The following is a 23,136-nucleotide window of genomic DNA, read 5'->3' as shown; positions in this document are numbered from 1 at the left end:
AGACTTATACTGATAGTAAAATCTGGTGTCATGGTAAAGTAACAGATATCACAGACAGTCAAAGACTTATACTGATAGTAAAATCTGGTATGGTAAAGTAACAGACATCACAGACAGTCAAAGACTTATACTGATAGTAAAATCTGGTATGGTAAAGTAACAGATATCACAGACAGTCAAAGACTTATACTGATAGTAAAATCTGGTATGGTAAAGTAACAGATATCACAGACAGTCAAAGACTTATACTGATAGTAAAATCTGGTATGGTAAAGTAACAGATATCACAGACAGTCAACGACTTATACTGATAGTAAAATCTGGTATGGTAAAGTAACAGATATCACAGACAGCCAAAGACTTATACTTATAGTAAAATCTGGTATGGTAAAGTAACAGATATCACAGACAGTCAAAGACTTATACTGATAGTAAAATCTGGTATGGTAAAGTAACAGATACACTTAATACATTATATATAGTGAGATTTATTTTAGCATTGAACGGCTTTCAGTTGGCATTCATATTGACTATGAATGCCAACTGAAAGCCGTTCAATGCTTATATTTACCATCTGCGATTTTTTATTTGTCGTGCGATTTTTTTTTGAAATTTTCAAATTCAAATTTCAGTTGGCAGTTCATAAGCTGGTGAACTCGCAACTGAATTGGTAGGGTTATATAGTGGCAGTGCCATACAATGGTAAATATATTCATTTAAATGATGTGTTGTTCATACAGACTGAGTTTTAACTGTAAGTTTAGCAATACCTACCACAAGTAGACAGGCATCCGAAACCGAGTTGACAAGAGACTGACTCAAAATGGCTGCAGACAAAGACACAGAACCAAGTGAGAAGGATATTACCATATAACACATACAAAATCCACAGGAAAAACAATTGTAATATTCATAACGATGTTTATTTATTTTTAGCATTAAAATGTTTTCTCTTGGTATCTAAATAATAAAGCTAAATTTAATTGGCACTTTCAGTCCTTATATGGTAATCATAAATACCACAAACATGTATCGGAGACTTAAGATGTAGCTTACGTCGTGTGGAGAAATGTATGATGTCCATAATACGGTCTGTGTAGGCCTCTTTGTCAAGGTTAACAGGAAGTAGCTCCTACAAACATATAAAGATCATTTCATTTCTTCACATGTAACCTATAAACTTTAAGATTATTTCACTTCTTCACATGTAACCAAGTACAATACAGGGTTAATCAAACTGTAAATTAACTAAAAGAGAAAACTTCTCAGAAAGAAACAGCTAATATAATACTAGGGTGACAGCATTAGCAAAAATTTCAAGACCGCGGATATGGTGGCCATTTTGAATGCACTTGTTTGTTTAGGAATAACAAAGTCTTATATCAATAACAGGAGTCTTATTCCTGGACGAGTATCAGTAACGTGCATAGCTTATTGCCAGTCTACTAGGAGCCTTGTTTCTGAAAGATTATGTCAATAACAAGCATTATTTATTGACAGTCTAAAACAAGTCTTGTTTCTGGACGAATATCAGTAACGAGCATAGCTCATTGCCAGTCTACTAGGAGTCTTGTTTCTGGACGAATATCAGTAAAAAGCAAAGCTTAGTGCCAGTCTACTAGGAGTCTTGTTTCTGGACAAATATCAGTAACGAGCATTATTTATAGACAGCGTACAAGGAGTCTTGTTTCTGGACGAATATCAGTAACAAGCATAGCTCATTGCCAGTCTACTAGGAGCCTTGTTTCTGAAAGATTATGTCAATAACAAGCATTATTTATTGACAGTCTAAAACAAGTCTTGTTTCTGGACGAATATCAGTAACGAGCATTATTTATAGACAGCCTACAAGGAGTCTTGTTTCTGGACGAATATCAGTAACGAGCATAGCTCATTGCCAGTCTACTAGGAGTCTTGTTTCTGGACGAATATCAGTAACGAGCAAAGCTTAGTGCCAGTCTACTAGGAGTCTTGTTTCTGGACGAATATCAGTAATAAGCATTACTTAGTGCCAGTCTACTAGGAGTCTTGTTTCTGGACGAATATCAGTAATAAGCATTACTTAGAGACAGCCTACAAGGAGTCTTGTTTCTGGACGAGTATCAGTAATAATAAGCATTACTTAGAGACAGCCTACCTTTCCTTGTCTGTACATTAACTGAGACAATTTCTGGGCATGCTGTCCGAGTGCTCGTTCTTCTTTCTTCTTCTCTCCATTTAGCATCAGTTCAAGTAAAGGCAGATTCAGTTCCTGAGTGACACAAGTAATCAGACAAGTTCAGTGGAAATAGATAAAGTCATTTATATACCGGGTAACATCCTCAACAATGGATTGAATATTGCTGATAAATGAAACATTTCATACTATTCTTAAACTTCATTTTTTTTATCAAATAAAGTAATATGATTTAATAACAAATGACTACGTTTTGATCCTAACACAATAATCGACAATGACAGGCTAATTATTTGTACTCCTTTTTCAGGTTTTTATCAGAAGAACACGTTCTAAGTATAGGCCTAGGACTCAAAACTTGTATATCACTTGTCCCTATCATTTGTATATGATTTATCCTGTATTAAATTAGTCATTAGAAATAGCTTACCATGACAACATCAGCCGACATCTTCTCCTTGGCTAGCACTATCAGTAAATCCAGTAGCCTGTTAAGATACAATAATATCTAGACTAACTAATTATTCCTTCTGTGTCTGAATCATTTTCAGACTAAAACATTTCTTGTAATTTTTTCCCCTATCTAATCACCAATGAAGTTAAGAAATAGTCAAATTAAATAACCTTTCTGGTGAGAGATCAAAGAGTTGAGCCAACGCCGTTTCTTTGATGGAAGTTTGGTTGATTCAGAATATCCATTGCCTGGATACCACCCGGTATGCAGGGCAATTGAAGAATAGGGACAAACCAGGTATAAATCACAACATGCTCGGGATAATGGTATCACCCGAACTTCAGGAAGCCCAAGTTCGAGCAAAACCCATAGACGTTCCAAGTAATGAAATAAGAACGGGCAAAACCCGTACACGTTTCCTAATAATAAATAAGAACGGGCAAAACCTGTACACGTTTCCTAATAATAAAATAAGAACCAACTTATATTGAACTTGTTGCTATTGATTACTCTTCGTAATTTTTTGAGGATATCTATTGTCATTTTTCACCCGACTGTGTGACTCTGAATATCTAACGAAAGCTAAGTTGGCATTAGATCCTTTTGAGAAACACTTGTAAATACAGTCTAACAAGATCTCCCAAGAAATGATGATTAGCCCAACAGGATAAGACAGATACATAGTAACATTACCGTATCTTGAAAGCCAGCATCTGTTTCTTGTTATCCTTGGATTCTTTAGCTTTTGCTTGCCTCATATTTTTAAAGACTGCAGCAATCATACCATCTAGTTTAAACATTTGGCTGTCACTCATATCTTCGTCATCCTTTAAACGATAAAAAGTTTTCAAATGTATATCTTCGTCATCTTTAAACGAAAATATTTTCAAATATTTCTGAAAAGTGAACATACTTTGTATATAGTTCATAAAACAATCCTACAATATGTATATGCATCATCTGTCATCAGCTGTTGTGCTCATAAAACTTATTTACGAGAACACAACAGCTAGCAATTCAAAAGGATAAAGTCTAACTGTAGCAAAGTTCTCTGTATTGAAATTACAGGTCATACTATCAAAATTGAGTCAATTCCAACAAATATATACAAAATAATGTTTTACAGAACATAACAAGAGGTCCATGGGCCTTTAGGGTCGTCTGACTATAAGGTTCTATACTGGTCAGTATGCCTACTCAGTAGTGGTTTAGTGGTAGGTACTGGGAACAATATTGTAAAGTAATAATGTATGACGTCCCAAAAAATAACAACCAATGGTCAGAACCATCTTGGAATCATTCCTATTAGGATTCAATTATAATTGATAGTTCTTTATGAAAACTATGAACGACAATCATGTGATAAAATGACTGCCATGCTAGCTTCTATGTTAGAATTTGGACCATCAACACTTGAGCAGGACCATCTTAGAATCATTCCTAGCAGGTTTAAGATAATAATTTGTCAGCTTCCTTTCCTTAAAATCCCCATCAAATTTTAGCTCAACAGAACCAATGGAATTGGAGAATATGTTCAATAAAATGTGCTTTTCAAGACGGAAGTCATGGTGATTATATCATATTTCAGACTGACACAAAAAATATGAACACTTGGTCTGGACCATCTCTGACAGGATCATTCATGGCTATTTATAGCTAAATCCCACTGGTAGAACTTAAGAAGTTTGAAATGTGAAAAGTTTATGCATGGTGGATGACGAACAAAACATGATGGCTATAAGTTATCAGGAGGCTTCAGTAAGTTAACCTAAACAGAGTTAAAGTATACAAATGTTCCAGCCGCAGGATGACTGGCATGAAATGTTAAAATATTTGTTCTCTGTTCAAATGATTTATGCTTAATTCTTCAAGACAGCTCCTCTGACACAAGGTCTTAAACAACAAATATCTTATGTTTACCCCATATCTATCAAGCAGTCTCCTGTAACTGACCTCAGAGTCGCTTTCCTCCACATCAGCAGCGGGTCCCAATGCTGACCTCAACTTCAGACGGAACACCTCGTCCACCAATCCTTCCTCCTCCGACTCACTTGACTCTGATTCTTCCTCCTCAGATTCCCCGTCTTCCTCTCCTATTCACATATTACACAATACGAAGTTGTAGTTACTGATGTATTACAGAAATATATACTATATCCTGCAACATATTCCAAAGGTCACATACCATGAAATTCCATAAGCCAACTTCCAGGCAACTTTCAATTAGCTAGCCAAAATTTTGATTAGCCAAACTCCTGTCCTGTCCCCAACATCATAAGTTTACCTGTTGTTATTTTATAATAGACTCTTACATGGTTCTGTTCTGTGGAGTGAGTCCAAGTGTTAGTGTTTGGCTGGTCAGCAATAGGCTTCAGGAAGGTTATTTTTCTCACATTCATTACGAGTACATCACAGCGTGTGCCAGCTGTCTTCCCCGACCCCGTGTGAGACAAGCTGTCTTCCCCGACCCCGTGTGAGACAAGCTGTCTTCCCCGACCCCGTGTGAGACAAGCTGTCTTCCCCAACCCCGTGTGAGACAAGCTGTCTTCCCCGACCCCGTGTGAGACAAGCTGTCTTCCCCGACCCCGTGTGAGACAAGCTGTCTTCCCCGACCCCGTGTGAGACAAGCTGTCTTCCCCGACCCCGTGTGAGACAAGCTGTCTTCCCCGACCCCGTGTGAGACACGCCGTCTTTCCCAACCCATATGGGACGGATTGCCATGTCCAATCTTGTACGAGACAAACTGTATTTCCAAATCTCATATGAGACAAGCTATCTTTCCCTACACCATATAAGGATTCTGTTGAAGATGTCACATTAAATAATTTCCTAATATCTTAGTAAAAGTTTTCAAAGCATTGTTAATGACATTTCGCCTGATCCTTACTGTTTTTATGTTAGTGCTACATATTTTAATGTATCAAAACTATTTATGACAATTATTAATATCAAAGTATGAATTATAGAAAATTAGAATGTAGCAAAACTATGACAACCTGGCATTTAAAATTTAAATCAGGTAATTTAGTCTTACCATCCCCTTCCTCAACACCATCCATCTCATCATTGACATCATCCTGGTCATTATTTTCAAAGCTTACCAGGTCATCATTTCCTTCTTTGTCATCTGCCATTAGAACCTGCCCAACAAAGTTTTAGTTGTGTCAATTAGGAAAAACAAGGTAGATTTCCTCTTGGTTTCAAGTTTACAACAAAGTGACTCCTTCCTTTTGCTAGGTTTCATCTCATTAACAACAAAGATTTTTTTTTGAGAGTTTAGAAAGATTTATAGTCAGACAGTAACAAGAGCTCCGCAAGTGGGAGCATGATATGCCCGTCACTGGAAAAGCTACCACAGGAAATAGGAGCGATTAGCAATGAGGTAAATATGTTGGAAGTTTAAGTTCCCAGTTTGGAATTAAATTTGATAAGGTACGGACTGACATATGGACAGCACAGGGTATACCATAATTTGACCCGTCGTTGACAGGTGTATAAAAACAACAATTATAGAACTTCTCAAAACTGATTTTCTCTAAAACCAATTACACCTTAATTGGTAGCAAACAACCAAGTGTAGAATTTTATTTCTACAGAACTTCTATGTGGCCGTTCAACTTGAAATATACTTACGTCAATAATAAGCTGCACAGAGGCCGGAGTTATGTGGTCAGCTAAAGCCATGTACACGTCTGTGGCAGTTGTCCTGGCCAACACTGACCCCTGTGACATCATACTGACCAGGAGCTCTGTCATCACTTCTATCCAATCTGGCTCTAAACATACAAATGTCAGGATGAAGGTAATGTAAACATAACGATACTGACATGGTCAAGCATGTAAACAGCTTCCTTGATCTGATGAGAGTTGATCAGAAGGGAAGTGAAGCTCTTTGGATGATCAATCAGGCAAATCTATTGACAATAGAATTAATCAAATACAATAAGTAAATCTGCAGGGGAGTTATAAAATAGTATGATACAAGAACAAGAGGCCCATGGGGCCTGTATCGCTCACCTGGTTGGATTTGACCAAATGTCAAAATAATGTTCATGTTCAATTCCTTTTGTTTGTTAACCTCAAACAATGCTATATATGGTTATAGCGTGTGTATCCCAACTGCTTTAAAGAAATAATGAAGATGCATTCATAAATTTATGACTAGTAGTGATTTAAAGGAATTACCTCTATTTCCCATATGAGTCACCATTTATGCAAAATCTGTTCCCCTTCCACCAAGAATGTTTCTTACCAAATTGGGTTCAAATCCATTCATAACTTTATGACTAGTAGCGATTTGAAGGAATTACCTCTATTTCCCCATTAGGCCCCGCCCCTTTGGCCCCTTGGGGGTCAGAGTCACCATTTATGCAAAATCTGTTCCCCTTCGCCAAAGGATGTTTCTTATTAAATTGGGTTAAAATCCATTCGTAACTTTATGATCATTAGTAGCGATTTAAAGGAATTACATCTATTTTCCATGTGGGGCCCCGCCCCTTTGGCCCCTCGGGGGTCAGAGTCACCATTTAAGCAAAATCTGTTCCCCTTCCCCAAAGGATGTTTCTTGTTATATTGGGTTAAAATCCATTCATAAATTTATGACTAGTAGCAATTTTAAGGAATTGCCTCTATTTCCCATATGGGGCCCCGCCCCTTTGGCCCCTTGGGGGTCAAAGTCACCATTTATGCAAAATTTGTTCCCCTTTACATAAGAATGTTTCTGACCAATTTGGGTTCAAATCCATTCATAACTTTATGACTAGTAGCGATTTAAAGGAATTGCCTCAATTTCCCCTATTTGGCCCCGCCCCTCAGGCCCCTTGGGGGTCAGAGTCACCATTTATGCAAAATCTGTTCCTCTTCCCCCAAGAATGTTTCTGACCAAATTGGGTTCAAATCCATTCATAACTTTATGACTAGTAGCGATTTGAAGGAATTACCTCTATTTCCCCATTAGGCCCCGCCCCTTTGGCCCTTTAGGGGTCAGAGTCACCATTTATGCAAAATCTGTTCCCCTTCCCCAAAGGATGTTTCTGACCAAATTGGGTTCAAATCCATTCATAACTTTATGACTAGTAGCGATTTAAAGGAATTGCCTCAATTTCCCCTATTGGGCCCCGCCCCTCAGGCCCCTTGGGGGTCAGAGTCACCATTTATGCAAAATCTGATCCCATTCTGCCAAGGATGTTTCTAACCAAATTTGGTCAAAATCCAATAAGAACTTTTTGACTAGTAGCGATTTGAAGCAAATGTTGACGGACGACGGACACCGGACGACGGACGACAGACGACGGACGCCGCACCATGGCATAAGCTCACCGGACCTTCGGTCCAGGTGAGCTAAAAATGATCATCCCCTACCTTTAGAACGAAAATCTCTAACCCTTTGATATTCTCTCTTTCCCTCGGCAGACCTTAGGATATGATAACGTAGAATATTACCCCTCAAGTAGGAGATTTCTTTATCATACCCTCAAGATTCTATTAATCTGCAGCAATATCGTTTATTAAAATAAGGACATTTAAACACTTAAACACACTAGAAATGAAATAGATATCTTACCATCAGGAGATTTCTTAGAAACTGATTTTCTTTTTGACTTGAAGGCATTCTCCAGACATCCGTACACATCCTATAAAATAAATCTCATTTTAGTACCGTATTTGAGAATATGCCAGAGATATCAAGCTTCACATATTAAATATCTAACCCTCCTAATATCTCTATCAAGAAATTTTATATTTTTTTTTTATACTTGGTCTGAGTGATAACTGACATCACACAATGAGAGACGACAAAATAATTTTATTAAAGGACAAACAAATCAGATTCTATATTAATTTTGTAAACATAAATAACACTGATAATGATCCGTGAGCACCATAAATAACTTAATACCTTAAACAGTACAGTATACTTCTAAATGACTGGAGGTAGAAACAGGGTACACCGGGACATTAACCTCTAAATGACTGGAGGCAGCAGGGGGTCGACCAGGAAACTTACTTCAAAATGACTGGAGGTAGTAGTGGGTCGACCGGGTAACTTACCTCTAAATGACTGGAGGTAGTAGTGGGTCGACCGGGTAACTTACCTCTAAATGACTGGAGGTAGTAGTGGGTCGACCGGGTAACTTACCTCTAAATGACTGGAGGCAGCAGCGGGTCGACCAGGAAACTTACTTCAAAATGACTGCAGGTAGAAGTGGGTCGACTTACCTCTAAATGACTGGAGGTAGTAGTGGGTTGACCGGGTAACTTACCTCTAAATGACTGGAGGTAGTAGTGGGTCGACCGGGTAACTTACTTCTAAATGACTGGAGGCAGAAGCAGGGTCGACCAGTAGCTGAGTGAAGTTGTAGAATAGTAGTAATAGAAAGGCATGGCTGGTGGACATCTTGTCAGAATCATCTGTGAGGTGCTGAATACAAATAACAAAGCCTTTAACAAATGTTATTGTGTTAACCTGTTCTCAGGCTGCATTCATTTTGACAATAAAGACAATCTGAGATAAGTTTATCATCACAGACACCTGTTAATGTGCATTCACAGATCACAACTGAACATAAAACCCAAGAAAATAGTTCATGTGTATTAAAATACCATGAATGCATAAAACTGACCATGAAAACTTGTGCCGAAAAATTTTATAGGCAACAACCAACCAATTGAAAAAAATATATTTTTGAAACAGCCCCTGTGTATAGAAAGTTGAGCCAAGGATAAAATGTCTGGCAGCCACTGATTGGCCAGTATGTTATGAAGTGAGAAAATCGATATGTAGCCTGATAGATAGGTATCAATAGGAAATGCTGATATAAATTTCGTAAGTCCGAGTGATTTTTTTCCCAAAAGTTCACGTAATAATAATAAACAGGTAAAAATTTAAGATTTTTGAGAATTTTTACTGCGAAATTCACCTATTTTCAAAATGGCTACCCTGGAGAAAATTTGAGCTGAAGGACCCAACTTTTTTTTTTGATTAGGTGTTATATCAGACCCTAAACTTTTGTTATAAACCATAATTGTCATATTGAATTCAATAATTTGAATGAAATACTCCAAAACGTTAACACTAAAGTGGTATCTATAGGGCTGGTTTAAAAGCAAAAAAAACCCAAGGAATTCTTTAGTTCATGGCCATGAATCAATCAACCACATAATAATCATGGAAGTTACATCCACCCATATTTTAAGAGGTACATGTAGTTGTAATTAATTATATATCAAAATGATCTGCAATGTAAGCCCATGTCTGACATTAATAAGTCTAAAATATTTATTACAATTTAAACAAAAATACAATTAAATGGTATCTTATTTTACTGTAATAAGCCATTCCTTTACTGTGTAGTAAAGTTTGTGAGTTGGCCTCCTTCCCCTTGGCCCCTGAGCTCATTACAAGATAAATATGGAAGAAATCTCTTACCTTAGTTTGAACAGATTCTACAGTTTCCAGCACCTTGTTCCAATTATCATTCAAATTCTTTGGTATCTAAGAAGCAAGGAAATACATCAGTATACTTCACCAGAATTAAACATTCCCTACTTATTATGTAATACTGTAAATAAGCAAAACCACCCATATGTGTTGATCTGTCGAGTTGGATCGCCCGAGTTTCTTGCGCGGAGGAAAATATCACGAGTGTGCGGAGCACACGAGTGATATTTTTCCTCCGCGCAAGAAACGAAGGCGATCCGACTCGACAGATCAACAGATATGGGTGGTTTTGCTTTTATCACATACCTTTATTAATTACAACTTTCCTTTATTATGGAATCCATTTGCGGTTTCAAGTGGCGTCACATCACTATGTATTATTTTCGTTTTCAATGAAGAAAAAAAATCGTCATATCGTCAACTCGTCATCATTATAGCTCGTCAACTGATTAAAAGTGTAGGCCTAGTTGACAGATCTAGGCAGTTTACACTTGATCAATATTTTTGTACTGATTAACTCCCTTCTGTTTTCAAACTGAAAATGTAAAGGAAAATCACAGCACTAATTGATGCGAAATCATTTATTTTCAATCAGATATATTTTAATAAATTCTCCCAACTGTCAGTGAAAGTGTTCGGCATTTAATTATGATTTAAAATACAACATTGTTTACTTCAAGCAGCAAACTTTACAAATACTGTTTAATTTAATTTGATTTAGCATTAGCTAAGCATGGATATAGTAAAATAATCAAATTAAACCTATATATCGATGGCATCAAACACATTCTCCATACCTAGACATATAGCTGATGGGCTGTCGTTGAGCGACTACGTCACAGCGCGTGCAATTCATTCACAAAAACAAGTGACATGTCACACCGAGTCATCGTCATCGTCAGTAATTCGTAGGATTCTACGATATTTCCTAGGAGATATAACTTGAGAGGAAGATTGGGAAGATATTTGAAAGGAAATGTTAAATGTGCCGCTAGTAATATTTGCCCCAGAAAACATTCCCGTGGCAAGATTTTGACAATCTTCAGATGACCTTGGCATTGGATTTTTAACTGGTTCGACCGCGTTTTCATAACTGGATATTTCTCTTTGCCACTTTACTACGAGACATTGTCGATCGGACAGACTTTGTTGACAAAGATGTTTCGGGGACATTTTGTAGAAGTTCGCACATTTCTCGTTGCTGCTGCATGGATGCCACTGCATAATATTATTCACACTGTTGACATTTTTATGACCACTCAACTGCATGGTTGTTGTCGGTGCTACGCCAGAATGCAAAAGTTTTGTGCACAGAGTTTTTCGGAGGGATTGGTTTGTCTTTTTTCCAACAAGGCCGGCATTGTTTGCCATGGTTTTCATCATATCAAAAAGCTTATTTTTCCCCATTGGCTGATTTTTAAATCAACGTTTACCGTTCTCGTTGTGATTGACAGCAAGATAAAAGGGATATTCTGCAGTGTTCATTTCGTGTGGCCTGTGTTTCGCGTAAAGTTTTAATGATTTGATTGGACATCTGGATGAATTCTTGGGATTTACAAAAAGTTTTGGATTAAATGACCTCTGGTGAGTTGAATCGCCTCCACGAGATTTTGTTGATCTTTCATTAAATTCCAAATATTCTTGGCCGTTTTCGTCAGTTTTCAGTTCAAGATCCCCCCAGTTTAATTGCCTGTTTTCGTCGCACCCCCTGAACCCCAACAATTTTGTATTATGATACCACACAGTGTTGAGTAGAGACTGCGGATTTTCTTTTACTCATTATGTAATCACGCAAGTCTGTTATCCCTAATGTGAATGCACGCTCGGGAGCAGTTGTAGATACATGATCAGACGGTGTTGTCATTGTTTGGGGGACGGGCGTTGGTGGGGGGACAGGCATAACTTGGAGAGAAGACGCAGGTAATGAGGGGTTAGATGTTTGTACGGGCTGCTGTGAAGGAACAATGTGATTTTCTTCGTCTTTTACAAACACTTCCTCGTTATCCACTTCATCAAATATAATATCATGAAGAATTTCAAAGTTAACATCCGAAAGTTCCATGTTATGATGATAGACTATGAGCTGTCAAACAGACTCTAGCAGACGACAGAAATGTCGGAGGACAATAGGCCTATTTATTTAAGAGAAATAAACGTACATTTAAAATATTCAAGTAATTGATTTTTATTTGTAATTAAATGCATTTATTTAAAAAAAAATGTTTTTATAATTTTTAATCAATGTTGTAAGATACAGCTTCACTTTATTTCTTCCAATGAACTTTCTATTTTTAGTTTCATGGAAAAGGGAATTCCCCTTAAAAGTAGTTCCGGCTAGTATGGTGATGCAACATCTTGTATCACACATGTGTGATACAAACCGACAGAAAACATCCACCGAAATTTGTTGTATCACTATTGTAAGATTACATAGGTATGTGATAAAGAACTTTATAATCATACAATTGTATACTTTTACACGTCCTGGTGTTATTTCTGAAAATCTTGATATCTGATCTGATTTCATTTTATGCATTGTATCTGATTTCATTTTATGAATTAATGAAAAGTTCAAACAAAAATACTTACTTTGTTATGATGATCTGTAACAAGGCAAATAGCAGCATTGTCACTTTGCATCAAAGTCTACAAAAAAAAAAAAGAGAGATAGAAAACAAATACTGTATGAAAGACATGTATATCAATGGTTGGAACAGCATTTCTAATGACTGACTGATTGAACTATTTCACTGTTTAGTGTGACAATCTGTCTATGTTGGCCACCTGTCTAAAGTGACCACACGTCTAGATCGGCCACTTGTTTAGTGTGACCTTCTGTTTAGTGATTACCTGTCTATAGTGAACAACTGACTGTTGACCACCTGTCTATAGTCACCACCTGTCTACATTGTTTAATTTGTAAAACAACGACTGAGATAGAAGATGAATACCGTTTTGTATTAATATGTAATAAGTATACCAATTTAAGAAGACGCCTCATTAAGAAATACTATTGGCAAAAGCCTTCAATGTTCAAATTAATACAGTTATTAAGTGTACAAAATATCAAAGAATTAAGTCGCTTAGGCAAATTTATATTTGAAGCAAACAAAATCCAATCTTTATATCTTTAATCCGTACTCCACTTTGTTTTTGTACTGTAGCATTGCTGTTCTATGCCATTATCATGTATTGTTTTGTTTATAATATGTACTTTTGGGCCATATGGCCTACAGTCAATAAAGAAATTGAAAATTGAAAATACATTGACTGCAAAAGCCTTGATGAACTCACCTGCATATACTGCATCAGCCGTTGTGTTGTGTTTATGTAAGCAATAACCGAGGTAGATTTTGACTTTTCTGTAACATAAAACATACACACACCTTAAAATAATAATTCAATTGACTTTATCTCCATTAAAAAAAGTTTCAAGGTGATTACAGATGGCAAGGTCATGATAATTAATAGTATGTAACTGGATACCATGTTGCTACTTATACCTGATGTATCCAAACATCTAGTCATCAACTTCAAAACCAAGGTAAAAAATATTTTAGTCATCAATCAAAATGGTCTCATAACCAATTTATAGTAATCACATCTGTTTGTATTACAACGGTATTCCAACCTATATTTAAGCTTTAATTTGATTGTTTCAGATTCCATACATGATTTTGAATACTTTGCTTTTGAACAAATATTAACAGTGAAATAGTAATTCCATTATTTTTTCCTGATTTGACCAGGTCATGATGATAAGTTAAATATCTGACAAAGTCAGACAAAATCAGTTGAGTTGGAGATACAGTGTGTACAGACTTTATAGTTAAGTGAAATAAGGCATAGTTATAAATCATTAATTATTTTGTTCATGAGGAAACTGTTAATATCAAACATTACCTGTTTTGTACATGAGGAGACTGTTGAGAGCTTTGAAGAAATTATCCTGTATATGTTTCCTCATCACAGTGTCTATACTTCTGTTGGTTCGTGTACACTGGAATATCAAACAATATATTATGTATATGTCTTTATTTGCATTAGGCAATAATGCCTTTGAGCAGATACAAAACAATTACAATTTATGGTGGAAATTTGATGTACAATTGAATAGTGATAATTAAATAAGTACACTAAGGAACAGTAATAATTTAGTCAGCCTGTGCATATAACTAACCAACAAAACCAATTTAGTAAGCGAAGGGTATTCGAACATTACAAAAAAAATAGTTAAATAATCTTTCATTTCTTAATTCATTATAGCTTTGTAAATATACATAGCCAAATTTTGAACAATGATAAATTATTAAGGGAAAATATGAGTAGTTAAAACAAGACATACTATCTTTAGTAGAACATGACTAACATGTATACTACTATCTTTAGTAGAACATGACTTACATGTATACTACTATCTTTGGTAGACCATGACTTATGTATACTACTATCTTTGGTAGACCATGATTTACATATATACTACTATCTTTGGTAGACCATGACTAACATGTATACTACTATCTTTGGTAGACCATGACTTACATATATACTACTATCTTTGGTAGACCATGACTAACATGTATACTACTATCTTTGGTAGACCATGACTTACATATATACTACTATCTTTGGTAGACCGTGACTTATGGGTATACTTCTATCTTTGGTAGACCATGACTTATGTGTATACTACTATCTTTGGTAGACCATGACTTATGTGTATACTACTATCTTTGGTAGACCATGACTTATGTATACTACAATCTTTGGTAGACCATGACTTATGTGTATACTACTATCTTTGGTAGACCATGACTTACATGTATACTACTATCTTTGGTAGACCATGACTAATGTGTATACTACTATCTTTGGTAGACCATGACTTACATGTATACTACTATCTTTGGTAGACCATGACTTATGTGTATACTACTATCTTTGGTAGACCATGACTTATGTGTATACTACTATCTTTGGTAGACCATGACTTACATGTATACTACTATCTTTGGTAGACCATGACTAATGTGTATACTACTATCTTTGGTAGACCATGACTTACATGTATACTACTATCTTTGGTAGACCATGACTTACATGTATACTACTATCTTTGGTAGAACATGACTTATGTGTATACTACAATCTTTGGTAGACAATGACTTATGTATACTACTATCTTTGGTAGACCATGACTTACATGTATACTACTATCTTTGGTAGACCATGACTTATGTGTGTAATACTATCTTTGGTAGACCATGACTTATGTGTATACTACTATCTTTGGTAGACCATAACTTACATGTATACTACTATCTTTGGTAGACCATGACTTATGTGTATACTACTATCTTTGGTAGACCATGACTTATGTATACTACAATCTTTGGTAGACCATGACTTATGTATACTACTATCTTTGGTAGACCATGACTTATGGGTATACTACTGTCTTTGGTAGACCATGACTTATGTATACTACAATCTTTGGTAGACCATGACTTATGTGTATACTACTATCTTTGGTAGTCCATGACTTACATGTATACTACTATCTTTGGTAGACCATGACTTATGTATACTACTATCTTTGGTAGACCATGACTTATGTGTATACTACTATCTTTGGTAGACCATGACTTATGTGTATACTACTATCTTTGGTAGACCATGACTTATGTGTATACTACAATCTTTGGTAGACCATAACTTACATGTATACTACTATCTTTGGTAGACCATGACTTATGTATACTACTATCTTTGGTAGACCATGACTTATGTGTATACTACAATCTTTGGTAGACCATAACTTACATGTATACTACTATCTTTGGTAGACCGTGACTTACATGTATACTACTATCTTTGGTAGACCATGACTTATGTGTGTAATACTATCTTTGGTAGACCATGACTTATGTGTATACTACTATCTTTGGTAGACCATGACTTATGTATACTACTATCTTTGGTAGACCATAACTTACATGTATACTACTATCTTTGGTAGACCATGACTTATGTGTGTAATACTATCTTTGGTAGACCATGACTTATGTGTATACTACTATCTTTGGTAGACCATGACTTATGTATACTACTATCTTTGGTAGACCATAACTTACATGTATACTACTATCTTTGGTAGACCATGACTTATGTGTGTAATACTATCTTTGGTAGACCATGACTTATGTGTATACTACTATCTTTGGTAGACCATGACTTATGTGTATACTACTATCTTTGGTAGACCATGACTTATGTGTATACTACTATCTTTGGTAGACCATGACTTATGTATACTACTATCTTTGGTAGACCATGACTTATGTGTATACTACTATATTTGGTAGACCATGACTTACATGTATACTACTATCTTTGGTAGACCATGACTTATGGGCATACTACTATCTTTGGTAGACCATGACTTATGGGTATACTACTATATTTGGTAGACCATGACTTACATGTATACTACTATCTTTGGTAGACCATGACTTATGGGTATACTACTATATTTGGTAGACCATGACTTACATGTATACTACTATCTTTGGTAGACCATGACTTATGTGTGTAATACTATCTTTGGTAGACCATGACTTACATGTATACTTCAATCTTTGGTAGACCATGACTTATGTATACTACTATCTTTGGTAGACCATAACTTACATGTATACTACTATCTTTGGTAGACCATGACTTATGTGTGTAATACTATCTTTGGTAGACCATGACTTATGTGTATACTACTATCTTTGGTAGACCATGACTTATGTATACTACTATCTTTGGTAGACCGTGACTTATGTATACTACTATCTTTGGTAGACCATGACTTACATGTATACTACTATCTTTGGTAGACCATGACTTACATGTATACTACTATCTTTGGTAGACCATGACTTACATGTATACTACTATCTTTGGTAATCCATGACTTACATGTATACTACTATCTTTGGTAGACCATGACTTATGTATACTACTATCTTTGGTAGACCATGACTTATGTGTATACTACTATCTTTGGTAGACCGTGACTTACATATATACCACTATCTTTGGTAGACCATGACTTATGTGTGTAATACTATCTTTGGTAGACCGTGACTTATGTGTATACTACTATCTTTGGTAGACCATGACTTATGTATACTACTATCTTTGGTAGACCATGACTTATGTGTATACTACTATCTTTGGTAGACCATGACTTACATATATACTACTATCTTTGGTAGACCGTGACTTATGTATATACTACTATCTTTGGTAGACCATGACTTATGTGTATACTTCTAACTTTGGTAGACCATGACTTATGTGTATACTTCTATCTTTGGTAGACCATGACTTATGTGTATACTACTATCTTTGGTAGACCATGACTTATGTATACTACTATCTTTGGTAGACCATGACTTATGTGTATACTACTATCTTTGGTAGACCATGACTTATGTATACTACTATCTTTGGTAGACCATGACTTACATGTATACTACTATCTTTGGTAGACCATGACTTATGGGTATACTACTATCTTTGGTAGACCATGACTTATGTATACTACTATCTTTGGTAGACCATGACTTACATGTATACTACTATCTTTGGTAGACCATGACTTATGTATACTACTATCTTTGGTAGACCATGACTTATGTGTATACTACTATCTTTGGTAGACCATGACTTACATGTATACTACTATCTTTGGTAGACCATGTCTTATGTATACTACTATCTTTGGTAGACCATGACTTATGTATACTACTATCTTTGGTAGACCATGACTTATGTGTATACTACTATCTTTGGTAGACCATGACTTACATGTATACTACTATCTTTGGTAGACCATGACTTACATGTATACTACTATCTTTGGTAGACCATGACTTATGTGTATACTTCTATCTTTGGTAGACCATGACTTATGTGTATACTACTATCTTTGGTAGACCATGACTTATGTGTATACTACTATCTTTGGTAGACCATGACTTATGTATACTACAATCTTTGGTAGACCATGACTTATGTGTATACTACTATCTTTGGTAGACCATGACTTACATGTATACTACTATCTTTGGTAGACCATGACTAATGTGTATACTACTATCTTTGGTAGACCATGACTTACATGTATACTACTATCTTTGGTAGACCATGACTTATGTGTATACTACTATCTTTGGTAGACCATGACTTATGTCTATACTACTATCTTTGGTAGACCATGACTTACATGTATACTACTATCTTTGGTAGACCATGACTAATGTGTATACTACTATCTTTGGTAGACCATGACTTACATGTATACTACTATCTTTGGTAGACCATGACTTACATGTATACTACTATCTTTGGTAGAACATGACTTATGTGTATACTACAATCTTTGGTAGACAATGACTTATGTATACTACTATCTTTGGTAGACCATGACTTACATGTATACTACTATCTTTGGTAGACCATGACTTATGTGTGTAATACTATCTTTGGTAGACCATGACTTATGTGTATACTACTATCTTTGGTAGACCATAACTTACATGTATACTACTATCTTTGGTAGACCATGACTTATGTGTATACTACTATCTTTGGTAGACCATGACTTATGTATACTACAATCTTTGGTAGACCATGACTTATGTATACTACTATCTTTGGTAGACCATGACTTATGGGTATACTACTGTCTTTGGTAGACCATGACTTATGTATACTACAATCTTTGGTAGACCATGACTTATGTGTATACTACTATCTTTGGTAGTCCATGACTTACATGTATACTACTATCTTTGGTAGACCATGACTTATGTATACTACTATCTTTGGTAGACCATGACTTATGTGTATACTACTATCTTTGGTAGACCATGACTTATGTGTATACTACTATCTTTGGTAGACCATGACTTATGTGTATACTACAATCTTTGGTAGACCATAACTTACATGTATACTACTATCTTTGGTAGACCATGACTTATGTATACTACTATCTTTGGTAGACCATAACTTACATGTATACTACTATCTTTGGTAGACCATGACTTATGTGTGTAATACTATCTTTGGTAGACCATGACTTATGTGTATACTACTATCTTTGGTAGACCATGACTTATGTGTATACTACTATCTTTGGTAGACCATGACTTATGTGTATACTACTATCTTTGGTAGACCATGACTTATGTATACTACTATCTTTGGTAGACCATGACTTATGTGTATACTACTATATTTGGTAGACCATGACTTACATGTATACTACTATCTTTGGTAGACCATGACTTATGGGTATACTACTATCTTTGGTAGACCATGACTTATGGGTATACTACTATATTTGGTAGACCATGACTTACATGTATACTACTATCTTTGGTAGACCATGACTTATGGGTATACTACTATATTTGGTAGACCATGACTTACATGTATACTACTATCTTTGGTAGACCATGACTTATGTGTGTAATACTATCTTTGGTAGACCATGACTTACATGTATACTTCAATCTTTGGTAGACCATGACTTATGTATACTACTATCTTTGGTAGACCATAACTTACATGTATACTACTATCTTTGGTAGACCATGACTTATGTGTGTAATACTATCTTTGGTAGACCATGACTTATGTGTATACTACTATCTTTGGTAGACCATGACTTATGTATACTACTATCTTTGGTAGACCGTGACTTATGTATACTACTATCTTTGGTAGACCATGACTTATGTATACTACTATCTTTGGTAGACCATGACTAACATGTATACTACTATCTTTGGTAGACCATGACTTACATGTATACTACTATCTTTGGTAGACCATGACTTACATGTATACTACTATCTTTGGTAGACCATGACTTACATGTATACTACTATCTTTGGTAATCCATGACTTACATGTATACTACTATCTTTGGTAGACCATGACTTATGTATACTACTATCTTTGGTAGACCATGACTTATGTGTATACTACTATCTTTGGTAGACCGTGACTTACATATATACCACTATCTTTGGTAGACCATGACTTATGTGTGTAATACTATCTTTGGTAGACCGTGACTTATGTGTATACTACTATCTTTGGTAGACCATGACTTATGTATACTACTATCTTTGGTAGACCATGACTTATGTGTATACTACTATCTTTGGTAGACCATGACTTACATATATACTACTATCTTTGGTAGACCGTGACTTATGTATATACTACTATCTTTGGTAGACCATGACTTATGTGTATACTTCTATCTTTGGTAGACCATGACTTATGTGTATACTTCTATCTTTGGTAGACCATGACTTATGTGTATACTACTATCTTTGGTAGACCATGACTTATGTATACTACTATCTTTGGTAGACCATGACTTATGTGTATACTACTATCTTTGGTAGACCATGACTTATGTATACTACTATCTTTGGTAGACCATGACTTACATGTATACTACTATCTTTGGTAGACCATGACTTATGGGTATACTACTATCTTTGGTAGACCATGACTTATGTATACTACTATCTTTGGTAGACCATGACTTACATGTATACTACTATCTTTGGTAGACCATGACTTATGTATACTACTATCTTTGGTAGACCATGACTTATGTGTATACTACTATCTTTGGTAGACCATGACTTACATGTATACTACTATCTTTGGTAGACCATGACTTATGTATACTACTATCTTTGGTAGACCATGACTTATGTATACTACTATCTTTGGTAGACCATGACTTATGTGTATACTACTATCTTTGGTAGACCATGACTTACATGTATACTACTATCTTTGGTAGACCATGACTTACATGTATACTGCTATCTTTGGTAGACCATGACTTATGTGTATACTACTATCTTTGGTAGACCATGACTTATGTATACTACTATCTTTGGTAGACCATGACTTACATGTATACTACTATCTTTGGTAGACCATGACTTACATGTATACTACTATCTTTGGTAGACCATGACTTATGTGTGTACCACTATCTTCGGTAGTATACTACTATCTTACGTAGAAAATGACTTACGTGTACTATCTTGGTAGGTTTGCTGACGACCCAGTACGAGTGAACTGCCAGGAATTGTAGGAGATGTAACTGTCGGTCGTGGTCTGTACAGGTACTTTTCAGCGTTACTAGATTACGCACTTCAGAAATGACATCCTTCATACGAACTATCACCTTCCTCGACCACTGGTCTTCCTGGTTATCCCTGTATACATACACAGAATAATATCTGAAGGTTATCCCTGCAGGTATACATACACAGAATAATATCCGAAGGTTATCCCTGCATGTATACATACACAGAATAATATCTGAAGGTTATCCCTGCATGTATACATACACAGAATTATGTCTAAACTTAAAACTAGAAAATATCTGTAAGACATGAATGTCTTCGCTCCTAGGTCAATGTTATCCTTGACCTTTTAACCTTGACCAATGACAACCAGACTATGATCAGATGTAGAGCCTGGTGTAAAGATACTACTATACAAATATGAGCCAAATCTGTTGAAGGGTTTTAAAGATATATCATTGATTCAGAACAGGATGTGACACAATGGGACAGATGGACATTGGTAACACCATATGCCTTCATAGCTCAATACAATACATGTATATCACAATTCCGAGTAACAAGAGTTAGTGTCTGTTGTCTGCACTTGTTTTGCTGTTGTATTCAGCTTTATTGTCATTTTTCTAATAGAATCTTACATAGGCCTGTATGGTGGCCAGGGATATTTCAACCCAAGTGTAAGAGATTGGCTATCGAGTAGGAGACGTGCCGAGATATCCCTTTCCATGGTATAGACCCAGGTTTGATTATTTTTCTCACAAATTAGAAAAAAAATAAAAAGATTTAAAGTGTTTTGAAACCTTTTCATCCCGCTATCATCAATGTCCCTAGAAATCAAAATCAAATTTGATGACGTTAATCAATTTGCGACCTGATTACCCTACATAAAATGATGTTTCGCTATTGTGACAGCCATCTTTCCATATCCCATGTGAGATTGATTTGTCCAATCCCAAGCAACAACAGGATCACCCTATAAAATGTGAGCAGTGTCTCAATTCAATATTGAACTAGCTATACACACATATAGATATTAATACAATACATCAAGAACTGATGTAAAATCACTTTAGAGTTAAATACCTTCTTTCAATGTTGTCCGCAAAATATTTCATTAAGAAATTTCCGTAACTTACAGCTCCTTCTGACGTCAGCTGGAAAAAAAGAGAAAAATTAAAATCTAATTCTACGCAAACTATTTGTTTTGACTTCATCTGAGGTAAAAAAAAAAAAGAGGTATTTTTCATAGTTACATAAAAGTAAGCAGCACGAATAAGTTTTCCTAAGCTGCATTTACTAAGGTTCTACCTTGATTTTTCTGTATAGAAACAGCATGCATTAATTTATTCCAATATCAAATATTGGCAATTTTTGTGCCGAAATATTTCCATATTTTTTTTTGTTTTTCTTCTCTTTGCAAAAGAAAAAGTGATGTGGTATGAATAGCCATCTGAGATTAACGTTTCTGTGAAGTTTTATCAAATCATCATATTCAACTTACGTATTGTAATATTAATATTTTTTTTAGTGCACTCAAAAATTAAGAGTATATAGCAGTACCTAATAAGATAAGATTACTGTGATTATGAATTGGCGCATTCATTGAAAACATTACAGAAACTAGCACAATTAGAACAATTATAATCTAGCAGAAGGACTTCAATGCGAAAAGGGCTAAAATAAGACGAAAACGGCATGAACTAGATCTCTGTATCATAAGGTATGCCTATTCATCAAGGCATGAACTAGATTTCAGTATCATACGGTATGACCTTTCACCCGTGGTAAGATATGTCTGTTTAATGTATTTCAGTATTATACTGTACACCACCTCTCACCTGTACATCACCTCTCACCTGTATATCATCTCTCACCTGTACAC

At 35.6% G+C, this 23,136-nt stretch overlaps 1 protein-coding gene across 1 annotated transcript in view; it reads right to left on the bottom strand.

Annotated features, from left to right (window-relative positions):
* Positions 1-23,136, bottom strand: part of LOC117332131 (myb-binding protein 1A-like protein) — a 46,333-nt gene that overhangs the window by 8,065 nt on the left and 15,132 nt on the right. Inside the window, exons 12-27 of the mRNA XM_033891014.1 lie at positions 22,338-22,408; positions 21,200-21,383; positions 13,975-14,071; positions 13,366-13,433; positions 12,661-12,717; positions 10,060-10,125; positions 8,938-9,051; positions 8,194-8,263; positions 6,264-6,406; positions 5,665-5,770; positions 4,584-4,723; positions 3,324-3,457; positions 2,607-2,664; positions 2,138-2,251; positions 1,057-1,132; positions 775-827 (exon numbers count right to left, since the gene is read on the bottom strand). Of these exons, the coding sequence (XP_033746905.1) occupies positions 775-827; positions 1,057-1,132; positions 2,138-2,251; positions 2,607-2,664; positions 3,324-3,457; positions 4,584-4,723; positions 5,665-5,770; positions 6,264-6,406; positions 8,194-8,263; positions 8,938-9,051; positions 10,060-10,125; positions 12,661-12,717; positions 13,366-13,433; positions 13,975-14,071; positions 21,200-21,383; positions 22,338-22,408 (1,551 nt within the window). The remainder of the gene's footprint in view (positions 1-774; positions 828-1,056; positions 1,133-2,137; positions 2,252-2,606; positions 2,665-3,323; positions 3,458-4,583; positions 4,724-5,664; positions 5,771-6,263; positions 6,407-8,193; positions 8,264-8,937; positions 9,052-10,059; positions 10,126-12,660; positions 12,718-13,365; positions 13,434-13,974; positions 14,072-21,199; positions 21,384-22,337; positions 22,409-23,136) is intronic.

The sequence above is a fragment of the Pecten maximus genome, chromosome 8 (genome assembly GCF_902652985.1).
Source record: "Pecten maximus chromosome 8, xPecMax1.1, whole genome shotgun sequence".
Classification (NCBI taxonomy): Eukaryota; Metazoa; Mollusca; class Bivalvia; order Pectinida; family Pectinidae; genus Pecten; species Pecten maximus.
Note: the sequence above shows the minus strand (reverse complement) of the source record. Positions and strands in the feature narration are given on the sequence as shown.